This window comes from Anser anser (genome assembly GCF_964211835.1).
Source record: "Anser anser genome assembly, chromosome: Z".
In the NCBI taxonomy this organism is placed as follows: Eukaryota; Metazoa; Chordata; class Aves; order Anseriformes; family Anatidae; genus Anser; species Anser anser.
Window position 1 is genome coordinate 811,145 of NC_139723.1, and position 12,599 is coordinate 823,743.

The 12,599-nt window shown below is 45.4% G+C and overlaps 1 protein-coding gene across 3 annotated transcripts in view; it reads right to left on the reverse strand.

Annotated features, from left to right (window-relative positions):
- ZCCHC7 (zinc finger CCHC-type containing 7) overlaps positions 1-9,024 on the reverse strand; it is a 116,352-nt gene extending 107,328 nt beyond the window's left edge. The window contains exons 1-4 of one of the 3 annotated variants that reach the window (XM_083818373.1): positions 8,956-9,024; positions 8,284-8,323; positions 5,546-5,673; positions 1,867-2,577 (exon numbers count right to left, since the gene is read on the reverse strand). In XM_083818373.1, coding sequence (XP_083674499.1) covers positions 1,867-2,560 — 694 coding nt within the window. In that variant the 5' untranslated portion in view covers positions 2,561-2,577; positions 5,546-5,673; positions 8,284-8,323; positions 8,956-9,024. Of the gene's footprint in view, positions 1-1,866; positions 2,578-5,545; positions 5,674-8,283; positions 8,324-8,884 lie in introns of all 3 variants that reach the window. The other 2 variants (XM_083818374.1, XM_083818375.1) reach the window with 2 other exon arrangements.
- Between the last annotated feature and the right edge of the window lie 3,575 nt (positions 9,025-12,599).

Below are 12,599 nucleotides of genomic sequence, written 5' to 3' on the forward strand. Positions count from 1 at the left end.
AATTTAAAAAAAACACAAATGTAAACCAATTAGCTTTAGTTTTGAGCAATACAAAAATATAAAAAGAAATATATAAATGAAATATAGCAACTTTGAGACAATTCTTAGTAAATGCATATTAGAATCATTCAAAAAGACTTTTAGGGAGAAAAAGTTACATGCATTATAAATGTAATGTGGCTGTCCGGGGTTCTGGCATGGTAACTATGTTCTGCCACTCTTCTGGCACTGCACTGGGAACATGGAAGGCATTTCTTAAGTCTCCGAAGCTCATTAATCAACCATCCGAGATTGAGTACGCACTACGGTCTATTTAGCAGCAGACTAGGATAACTATGCAAAACCATACACGAGAAAAACTCTAAGAGAAAAGTTATTAAATGTTTACAGGCAAGAAACACATTTTAGCAGAAAAGAAGGAATAATTTCTCCATTTCCCTTCTCAAACAGGTTAGTACCGGCATATGATCAACACCATTATTTAAAGAGCCATTCTGACAAAAAACTTTACTAGTATCAACCTACTGACTAGCACAACAGAACATTTAATTTCTCCTCATTTACACGTTTCAAATAAAATTCTGATACACATTTATATATATATATGTATATATATATATACATATAAAAACATGAAAGAAAATCTAGCTCAGGTCCCCACTGCTGCAGCTTATCTGGTTAGTCTTACTGCTGAATAAGCATTTCTTCAGATAGTGTTTTTGACTGTCAGGGGATGCTATTTCTGGAAAGCATCTTTGTGCTTCAGAAAGCTGGTGGGCAAGAAAAAAGCACAGATGATTGTCGAACAAGAATTTTTACTTGCTGGTGCAACTAAGAGTATCTATTTCTTCGAAAAATTGAAATATACTAACGATGTTCTAAGAACCACACAAGTGACTATCACAAACATGCATCTCAAATTTGTTGTATTAGCCACTGCATTTACTCATTTTCTATAGTAACTTAGAAAAATATTTTACAAAATACCAAAATGTTAGATGTTAATCTTAGTGACTGTGAATCTCTCTAAATTATCCAACGCAGAATCCACATAAGAAGTTGCGGTAAATTTTAGAGAAACAGCCCAAATTGCCCTGGACTCTCAAAGGACTGGTTACATGATCTGCTTGCTTCTTGGGAAGGAAGAATCAGTTTAGGTCTTCCCTTTCATTCCTTCCCACCTCCTGTTACAGTTTATCCCCTTCTTCAGTTGCAATTTCTTCAGTCTAGCAGCATACAGCATATACTTGAAAAGCATTTGTTTGCCCACAACTGAGGGGCAATGAGGCAAGGCAGACAGGAATCAGATGGACAGAAATCTCATCAGACAAAAAGAGGAATAACTCTGCTTTCTGGGTTGTAAGCAATACTTATTTTCCTGCCCTGGAGTATTTTTCTTCAAACTTCTTGTTGTTACGCAATTTTACGTCTTTTTGTGTTTTTCTTTTGTTTTAGAATAAACAGTTTACTTACTTCGTTTACAATAAACCATTTTATTTCCTTTTTATCTCACACCACACACAAACTTTCTACACTGTTAGAACTACAAAACATACAGTAACATTTGAAAGTTCACAACAAGGATCACTGATATTGCTTCTAAATTTCTACCAAAAAAATGCTGTTTTCACAGCACCTTACAAAGTACACTTACATATATAACGCTACTGAAATAATGATGGTATCAGCGCCTACTTCCTTCATCATGGTTGTTTTCCATCATTGCACACTCCAGTTTGATTTCTGTTTATCTTTCTTTAAAAAGATTAGAACATTTTGCAACACCTTTTTTAAAAGATCAGTATCACTGCAGACAAATCCCTTCGCATACAGAACATTAAACAAGTGATTAAAAAGAGTACTAACCTTCGTTGACTGGAGTTCCACAGCCTTCAAGGTTCAAAATTATATCTTCATCTTTGTCATCTGCACTGCATCCCAAAAGCATCCAACTCTCGACATCATCACTTTCAGATATCATGCTCTCCTCCTCCTCGTTTGAGCTATCATCTATTACCATCACCTCTTGGACGGCATGAGTTCCAACAGAACTAACTGAGGTAAGCTTTCCCCTGGCACTTTTCCTTTGCCTTGGAATTTCTGTGTCTGATCCAGCAGGATACAGGATATCACATTCAGCATCTGTGGCATGATTTGGTATGGAAGATCCTAGATGGGTGTGTACTTTACCTTGAGCTAGAGAGCTTGTTGACTTCTTTGCCTTGCTTTTGTAAACGCTCTCTTCATCTGGTGTATCAGACAAGACAATGACCTCAGAGCCATCGGAAACCTGAATATCATAGCTGGGCAATTCAATGACGTTCTTGTCTTCATGCAGCGTCTCGGTTAGAGCTGAACTCTGACCTTTGACCCCTGCAACATCAGCTTCTTCAGTCACATCCACTGTGCTGATTTCACCAAGATTTTGGGAATAGTGGATCTGGCTGTAGAGATGAAATTCCACCTCACTATCAACACTCTGCTCACTGGATGACTCCTCATGATAAAGATCATCTTCATACACTTCACTGTCATCTGTGTCTTCATATCCATAAAACATTCTGGAAAACGAATAGTCTGTATCCACAAAAAACATAAAAGGTTATATTAGTATGCTTATGAATGTATATCCCAAAATAAGTTTCAAATGACAACTTTGGTCTTTCTGAAATTGCTGGAGTCAGTCATACTGCTCTGCAATACGGAAGACTGAGCAGACTTAACAGCTACAAGAATCAATGCTAAAAACAATTAACAGCAGAAGCTACTTAAGGGTGCATTTTGTTTAACCTCACCAAATACATTAACCTCAACCGCTTTGGCTTCTGAAAGCTGTGGAAACTCTCAGGCACCAAAGCTCCTCTCTATCCTTGGTTCAAAAACAAGGTTCCTGTGTGGATCGGGAGACAAATGGGTATAAGTCTTGATTGTCCCACCAACCAGTATTAATGCCGCATACTTTGCAAACCGTATTACTAAATAATGCGTTATATATGCATACTCCCTGAAAGAACAGGGAAGCAACGCTCAGTGGTATTTCAGAGAAGTAACTTGAAACGTATCTACCTCTGGGCTGCAAGGTCACCTGACCTGGCACTTCATTATTTAACCCTAGGACAAGAATTATTAGTGTGACGGTACAGAAGCACACAGATATATTCTGAACAAGCTCAAGTCTGAAGGTAGCGAAAAAAAAAAAAAGAGGTATAATAAAGGTGAGTATATAAATCTGCAGTCATCAAACTAACAAGTCACACGGTCCTATCAGGACTTACAAGCTGAGTTATGATGCCACAAAGACGCAGCTACAATGCACTTAGACATGAGGAAGGCACACCTGCAAACAGTACCTGCCCAGCTCAACAGTAGCCACATCTCTATACCCCTCCCAGCCGTGCAACAGTTATCTGCAACTTTTATTGGCCTCTCTGGTGGATCGAGGATTAAGGCCCAATCTCCCCTTTCTTGGTAACCACTTGTTAAAAAAATAAGCTGTAATAAGAATAAATAGAGCTGAATGATGGACAAAGCGCACCCTCAGCAAGTTTTCAGATGATGCAAAACCGTGAGGAGTGGTTGATGCAGCAGATGGTTGTGCCGTCACTCAGGGCTACCTCAGTGTGCTGGAGAAATGGGCAGAAAGTTCAACAAAGGTAAATATAAAGTCAGGCACCTGGGAAGGATAAAGTCTTGGGGCCAACTGCAGAAACAAGACGGCAGAAAAGGACTAGAGAGTGGAATAAGTTGACCATGAGTCAAAAAACTTTTGTGACAAACAGCATGCTGGGCTCTTGAAGAATGTCAACAGCAAGTGGAGGGAGGTGATTTTTGGGTGGTCTTGTGTAGAGACAGGGGCTGGACTCAATGATCCTTGTGGCTCCCTTCCAATTTGAGATATTCAATGATGCTGTGACCCTTCCACTCTACTCAGCACTCACAAGACCACATCTGGAGTCCCGTGTACAGCTCTGGGCTCTCCCATAACAGAAAAATAAGGACATGTTGCAGTGAGTGTAGCAACTAAGATGACTAAGGGACAGAAGAATCTGTCACACAAGGAGGGGCTGTTAGAGCTGGGACTGTTCACGCTGGACGCTGCAGAATGGAAGGCTCAGAGGGTCTTATTAATGTACATAAGGACCTGATGGAAGACTAAAGAAGACCAACTCAGATTCTTCCAAGTAGTGTCCAACAACATAAGAGACAATGGGCACAATTTAAAATACAGGAGATTCCACTGAAACATATGATAAAACTTTTTAACTGTTGCCCACAAAGGCTGTGGAGTCTCCACTCTTGACTAAATTCAAAACCCATCTGGACATCGCCCTGAGCAAACTGCTCTAGGTTATGCAGCTTTGAGTCAAGGCAGTTGGACTAGATAATCTCAAGAAGTTCCTTCCCACTTCATCTATTCTTTGATCCTAACCAAACTGCGGGTATTTATAAATAAAGAGTTCACTACATACTGATGAGCCGGGCCTAACATTTGAAGGTATTCTGAAGTTACTTTGTCTAACTCAAGGGCTTCATAATTTCATTTACATGCCCACATCACACATTAAGAAGAAACAAAATACTTTCTCTGGAAAGTCTATCTTTCTGTGTTATATATAGTCCTACAGAAGCCAACCAGCTTTTGTAGGCAAGAAAAACTGCCAGACAGAGATCAATTTTATGGTTGTTGAAGTGGAATGTTATTGTTTAAGTTTTCTGTATGCTTATTGTCTGTACGTGTACAGACATAAAAGTATAAAAACTTAGATTTGCTAGTCCCAGACTTAAGTAATTTGCATGATGACTTTATTCAAAGAACCTAAAGGCTCTTATTATTGCAGCTTTCAGTGAACATGTCACAGCAGTCCCTCTCTGATAGATTTGTATTCATCTATATTTTTGTTACATTGGAAGTCAAAGTGAAGAGGAACACATTTTTTTCCACAAACATAAAGAAGACATGGCTGCAAAAGCAGGAAAATACAATTCTTATGGAAAACCCATGTGTTCTCCCCTCTTCTGTTTGGACTTCAAGTAGATCAGCATACATTTTTCAATCTCACTTGCACAGCTAAGGAAGTCACTTTGGTAATCGCTTGCTGAGATCACATCCAAACAGCATCAGAACCCTTCCCTCTCATTGTTATGTGGGATCACCCTTTCAAATAGGGCTAGACCTGCTCCAGTCCGTAGGACAAGAACAAAAGAAGATCCAGCTCTAATCAAGCAAAGTTACAACAGTAATTAGCAGTTACAGGAAGTGAGAAAAAAGACTTTCAGTAATGCAGGAAATCAAAGAATCCCCATGAAACACACTGCAATTTCAGTGATACTCAAAAAGACAACTTAATCCAAACACTTTTTGCTTCTACTCCTGTCACCTGCTGGATAAAGTTACACAAGGTAAGTACCCACATGGCATAGCTGAAAGTACACATCTGGACAAGACTTTTGGATCTGAAGTGTCGAGGAACACCCATGTATCTGACTTACAAACACTTCATAATGAAGACAAGAGTAAGAAGAGGCAGCACTGCACTACACTTACTGTGATCTATCCTCTCTAGACTACAGAAATTTGGACCAGTTGATGGCTCCTCTTCCTCTCAGGTCCATGCAGGAATTGGAACAATGAAGGGATCTTTGTCCTGCTCACTCAGCACGTGCATCAGGCCACTGAGAAATGAGAAACGTCAAATATCAGCATCAGAAAATGGTGTGAAGATACCTATTTCTACCTTTTACTGTTGTAGGATTCTGACAACAGCCGTGCCCTACCACTTCACCACAGCATGAGAAATATCTCTCAAGCATAATCAAAGCAGACAAAAACACTGCCTCCAGGAAACAGAAAAGGAGCTCAACAGAAAGTTTTGATGTTTATCAGATTGTCAAAATAAAGCACTCTTTTACCTACAATGGACAATAGTCTAAACATTTTTGCTGTCAGCTAGACTATAACAAAGACATCCCTCACGTCTGAATGTTAAAAAAGTAAATTAATCCACATAAATTAATCCCACACGGAGTAGCTAATGTTATAGTTAATACAAACTGCGGAGAGCAAAACACACTAACACATTGTTCTTTCAAACTGGACTGCCCTAATTTTTAAAAACAAAGCAAACAAACAAAAAAACAACTTCCAGCCCTGTGCCACAGGAGAACCCCGCCCCTTCATCAACAAAAATCGTACTGCCACCTGAACACTCTGCAGAGCTTTCCTCAGAGGTGTCTGACCGCCCCTGTGGTAGGCCTTAAGTCAGAACTTCAAGTAAAGGGCTACCAATGTAAAAACCAAAAACAAACAAAAACCAAAGCCCAAACACAAGAAAACCACAGATACCTGAATTTCTTTTAACCAGCCCTGAACAAAACTCTGTATGGCTGTACCTGGAAATACCTGGGGGGCAGGGGGCATTTTCCTGAAACATTTGCAAAGACTGCTCGCCAGCACTTTTTGTTTAGCTCATTGAAACAAACAAACAAACAAGAATCCTCACTTTGTAAAGTAACAAAAGTTGGCAGCTGTACAGCCACGGTCAGAAAGGAAATGCTGATGGTGACTTGCAGGCAGGGAGAAGGAGCACAAACAAGTTAATCAGAATCCCCAAAGCAACTTTAAAGTTGCATGCAGGAAACTACTTCCTCAGCCAAAATTTCAAAGCAGTTTGGAACATTGAGCCGTTAACATGAGCACAGAAGGTGCTTTGATTGTGTGCCAGCAAGATGCCCACACCAGGCTTTCCCATGCCACTGATGCTTCACCTGCCTTGTGTCTCTCTAGCATCTCCTCTCATCTGCTGAACTTAATTCCTTTCGCTACTCTTACTTCAACTCCAGCAAACTTTCGCAGCTCACACAGTAACTTTCTTCTCTTTTCCTCTTGCCATTTCAAATACACATTCTGCTTAACTTCAAATATCAAGACTTTTTAGAAACAAGCAAATAACTAAAATCACTAAAAGGAGAATATGTCATCCTTTGGTGTTGCAAAAACAGCTTTTCAGACAAGCACACTATCCCCATCAAACACCATCAGTGAATTCCAGTATTTCCTTATTTTACTTGCTCTCTGCTTAATCTTTGCAGCACTATCAAATCTAACATTTCTATGACAAAGGCCGTGTTGAAAATACAGCAACAAATGTATTATTTCCTCACCCAGGGAGCAAAGATATGGCATATGTCTATAATCAGCCTCCCTGTTACAGACAGGAATGATGATAAAAACGGAAAAGAAAATCTTTCAAGGAAATTACCAAAAACATCCTAAAATCACGTGTATCTACCAGAATAGAAGTTCGGACATCAGAATGGTAGCAGACATCAACAGTCTTTATAGTTTCACATAGAATGGACCTTTGTTTTCCATTTTCTATTTATCCGTATTTCTGATATGTAAACTGAGTAGTACTTTAGACTGTTAAGATATAGCACATGTACAACTGACATGAAATCGGTAAAGAACTTAAATGTTCAGGTACAGTTAAATGAAATCTTTCATTTCAATGGCTATAAGTGGTATAGGAGTAGCACACCTCTTCTTCATTTGATGTAAGTCATCAAAATTATTAGCAACAGCAAAATGGAAATCACATCTTTGTTCCTCTTGCTACCCTACAAAGTTATGCGATTGTCAAATCTAAACTTAAAAAATAACAATCTAACAACACATGGTTATCATCAGAACACAACATCAGGAGACTTTTTTCCTTCACCTGTACTGTGTTTCTGTACCGAACACTGTGCAGTTCTTGTCTGGGCATAACGGAATAACCAAGGTGCACTCAAAGCAGGCGAGAAACAGTTTTGTTTTGTCACCTGAAGTGACACATGCAGCCTTTGGACACCCAGAGAAGCTCCCTGCGAGGACACGCTCAATGTAGAGCAAGAACATAGTCACAGCAAAATGTTTCAAAGCAGCTGTATCCACCTAAATTCTGTGGCAGCCACCTACAATTTTCTTAACGTAAACCCTGAGAAGGGCTGAGAGTACCTGTCGCCTGAGCTGCAAATAGGCAATGGAAAGGCAGAGAGCATCAAAAAGCTGATCTAATACCTACACCGGCTATTGGTTATTTTTAGGCAAACTTTGTCAGTAGTTTCTTGTGAGGGTAACTGGCATTGCTCAGTGCTGAGATAAAAAAAAATGCATTCTCGTGATGTCGACTTGTGCTTGACAATATGTTTCCTTACTGTCACTTGTTTAAATACAGCACAAATAATTCCAGAAGGGAGACCAGGAGGCTTTGGAGAACAAGTTATTCTAGTGACAAGCTATACCTTCAGGAGATCACAGGAGTGCGTCTTCCACATCCCAAACCTGGAAAATTACAAAACGCTCAAAGTTTACACCAAGCCTTCCGGGGGAGGTTTACCCTCCGGCCGTTTCCCGAGCCGTGTCTCAGGGTGACGGCAGCGACACCCTCACGTTAACCCCCTGCTTCCCCTCGGCCCAGGGGCGGACGCACGCGGCCTGGCAGCGCTGACACGGCCGCGCCGCACCGGGCCGGGCCGCGGGGGGAGGGCCCACACCGGCGCACGGCCGCGGGCGAGCGGCGCGGACCGGGAGGCGCGGAGGTGCCGGCCCGCCCCCCAACCCCCCCCCCCCCGGAGGCACGCCGCGGGCACGGCAGCCCCTCACGGCCCCGGCGCCACCGGTCCCCGGCTGCCGCCGGGCCAGGGCCGAACGGGGACACGGCGGGGGCGGCGGGCACGGCCGCGCGGCACGGCGGCTCCGAAGGCAGGGCGCGGGCACCGCCCGGGGCAGCGCTCGGCCCCCCTGCGCCCCGCGGGACACCGGCACGGGGCGGCACGGGACAGGCGGCCCGAGTCCGGCGGGGGGCACGGGCACCGGCAGGGCACGGCACGGCTCCGCCCGCACCTCGCCGCGCAGGGCCCGGGCGGGGCCCGCCGGGGGTGCCGGGGAGCGGCCGGGGCCGCTCGGGTACTCACTGCCGGCCGCACCGGGACGCGACGAGCCGGAAGTGGAGGCGCCGCGCCCCGCCCGCCGGCCGCGTGCTTCCGGCCCCGCCCCGCGCCCCGAGGCCCCGCCCCGCGCCCCGAGGCCCCGCCCCGCGCCGTGCCGCCGCCGCCGAGAGGCAGGCGCTGGGCCTCGCGTGTGGGGCTGACGGGCGATGCCCCGCCGGGAGTCGCCTTCCCAGGGGTGCGGGCCGAAGGGCTCCCCACGCGGCTTACTGAAGAGCCATAGAAATGCCTGTTAATAAAATCTAAGGCACTGGCACCTTGACGTGTGACCCAAAAGTTGCCCCTGTTGTTAACGTGCATCTCAGAAACAACGGTCGCTCACAGAAACTCTCACTGATGCCCGGGTGCCCATCCGGAATCTGCTAGAAACTTCAATATACTTTATTATTGTTGTGTTTTGTTTTCTAGTTCGGCTACTTACAGTGGAAAGGAAGAGCAAGTCATTTTATGACATAAATGTCATAAACAGTAACTAATTCCTCAGTGTTCTGCGGACTTTCCTGTAGCTGCCTATATCCTCTTCCTCTGCAAAGCAAACCTCCTTAGGAAGGGGGAAATTACGTTTCCAAATTTGTCATTACTATGAGAAATGGCGCTTACAGCTTCAGGTTGAACTATTTCTGCAGAGGTCGCAGTGGTGTTGGCCAGAACTGCTCATCCTCACCGGGTGCCGCGTTGCGGGGACGCCTCCTCGCTGAGAGGCTGTGCTGTGCGAAGCAGACCTCGCGAGCTGTGGTTTGGGAACGGCATAACGCCAAACGCCAGGAACGACACAGGCACAGGTTGACAGCAGAGACCCCAGGGTCCGGCAGGAATAACTCACAGGTGGTCAGTTACCTGTACCTGGAAAAGGACAACCTCACGAGCTGGGCAAAGACCGCAGTTGCCCAGGACAAATGGCCATGAGCCTGTCGTGATCCCCCAGTAACCATGGGCACGGCCGGTGCTGGCAGCGAGGGCATGCTGCTGAGGAGCTCTGGTCTCACTTTAGACAGGCCTGGTTTATCCTTCTTCTGAACGCTGCCACCACACGATCTGTAATGTCCCTGGGCCCACCGTCTGTGGGGCTGAGCGTGTCTTCCCAGTGGTCATGCATTAAGGACACGCGCGCAGCGTGTAGACAAAGACGTGTACGTGCTGACAGCCACAAACATCAGCACGGACAGAAAGCACAGCACCCACGCAGCCACAGTCAGCACCAGTGGCCTCAGCTTCATAGAATCACAGAATGGTTTGGTTTGGAAGGGACCTTAAAGCCCACTGAGTCCCAGCCCTCCCACCAGCCCAGGCTGCCCCCAGCTCCATCCAGCCTGGCCTTGGGCACTGCCAGGGATGGGGCAGCCGCAGCTCCTCTGGGAAACCTGTGCCAGTGCCTCACCCCCTTCAGAGGGAAAAATTTCTTCCTTATACCTACTCTAAATCTACCCTTTTTTAGTTTAAAGCCATTACCCCTTGTCCTGTCCCTACACCCCCTGACAAGGAGTCCCTCCCCAGCCTTCCTGTAGCCCACTTTAGGTATTAGAAAGTTGTTATAAGGTCTCCCCAGAGCCTTCTCTTCTCTAGGATGAACAACCCCAAACCCCTCAGCCTGTCTTCGTAGGAGAGGTGCTCCAGCCCTTCATCATCTCTGTGGCCCTCCTCTGGACTCACCCTAACACTTCTGTGTCCTCCTTGTGCTGGGGGCCCCAGAGCTGAGCGCAGGGCTCCGGGTGGGGTCTCCCGAGAGCAGAGCAGAGGGGAACAATCCCGACCCACACGGCAGGGACACACTGCATCCCTCAGGTGCCGCAGCACTGTGCACAGCCCCTGCGACCTTTGGTCAGGCTCCTCTGGCTGGCACTGGGGTCTCTGTGCAAAGACACACACAGTGAGTGGGGAGACTCTCACCCAGGAAAGCAATTCAGTATTGCAAGGAAGCCTCACATTAAGCCTGTACGGCGTGCTTCTGCTTTCATTAGTATAACAAGTACAGTTAGCCACAGCAGGTAGCAGCAAGTTCACAGAATCATGGAATCGTTCAGGTTGGAAAAGACCTCTAAGATCATCCGGTCCAACCATACCCCTACCACCAATGTCGCCCACTAAACCATGTCCCTAAGCGCCAGGTCCAATCTCTCCTGAAACACCCCCAGGGACAGTGACTCCACCACCTCCCTGGGCAACCCGTTCTAGTGCCCGACTACTTGTTCTGAGAAGAAATGCCTCCCAATTTCCAACCTAAACCTGCCCTTGTACAACTTGAGGCCATTCCCTCTAGTCCAATCACTGGTTACCTCTGAGAAGAGGGTCACCCCCAGCTCCCCACAGCTTCCTTTCAGTGAGCTGTGGAGAGCAATGAGGTCTGCCCTGAGCCTCCTCTTCTCCAGACTAAACAGCCCCAGTTCCCTCAGCCACTCCTCATAAGACTTGTGTTCCAGTTGTCACCGTGCAGGGCATCCTAGAAATGGGAAAAGAGGGCAGCAAGGAGAACGTGGGTGTAGGGAGAGATTAGCCCTCAGCTGGATCTGCTGCTGGGCTGCTGGGGGGGGGGTTTGGTCACCCCTATGGCTGCAGAGCATTTCCTCCATCCTGCAGCCCCTCAGAGCCACGCGTGGACTTGGGTAGGGGCAGGCGCTGCTGACCCCAGCAGGTGGCTGGCGTGCACAAGCCGGTGTGTGCGTTTCTGCATCTGCTGAGCATGGAGCTTTCGTTTCTCTTTTCATTTTTTATAGGCCTTTAAGACTTTAGGGGCTTTCTTAATACACTTCTTGTACTCTGTTTTCAACATTGCTGGCATGTAATTACAGCCTGCATTTTGCCCCTGGGAACATTAGTGAAGGCATACATGTGCGGGCTGGAAAAGTGCCTCCTGAAGGGCAAAATGATCTGATTCTCTGATCATCTAAGCTTTAAGGTCAATAAAGAAGAAAAAATGAACAGAAAATGACCTGCAAGTATGAAGATTTTTTCTTCGAGCTGCAAGTCAGCAGACCCTGGAAAGAATTAGAAACACAATTGTGGCACCTGATACATGCAACAGGTTACTGTAGGTTGTAGAAATACAATCTAATCGTGACACCCTTCAAAACAATAACTGTTTTACTGCCTCTGAGTATTACAAAACCTTCTTAAATGTATCATTTAATTAATCATTGTAAAACTATGTCAGTTAATATGGTTAGAGGATGAAATAGACTTGGAAAATATTATGCAACTGTCAAGGCCCAAAGGGCACTAATAGATTTTACTGTCCTGGAGCTGTGTCTGACCCAACCCCCCTCACCAGGCTTATCCTGATGTCCTGGCCCAGCCTTGTCCCGTCCCCAGGGAGATGCCTGATGTCCGAGCTGGAGCAGCCCCTTGGCTGCCCTGGTCCTGGCTGTGGCACTGGTGTGGGCACTGACTGATTGACCAGTGTCTAATATTACATTATTATATTAAAATAATATAATAAAACAATGTTTGTTTGCAGAAAGGTCCTTGGTCAGGTAACTTCTCAGATTATTTCCAGGAAGCAAAATTACGTGTTTCTAGAAAGAGAAACAGAAAGGTAAGAGAATTTGGGTCTAGCACTTACTACCGTAGCATTTCATGTTTGCAAGAAATTGTTCTTGCTATATTTGACCTCAAAA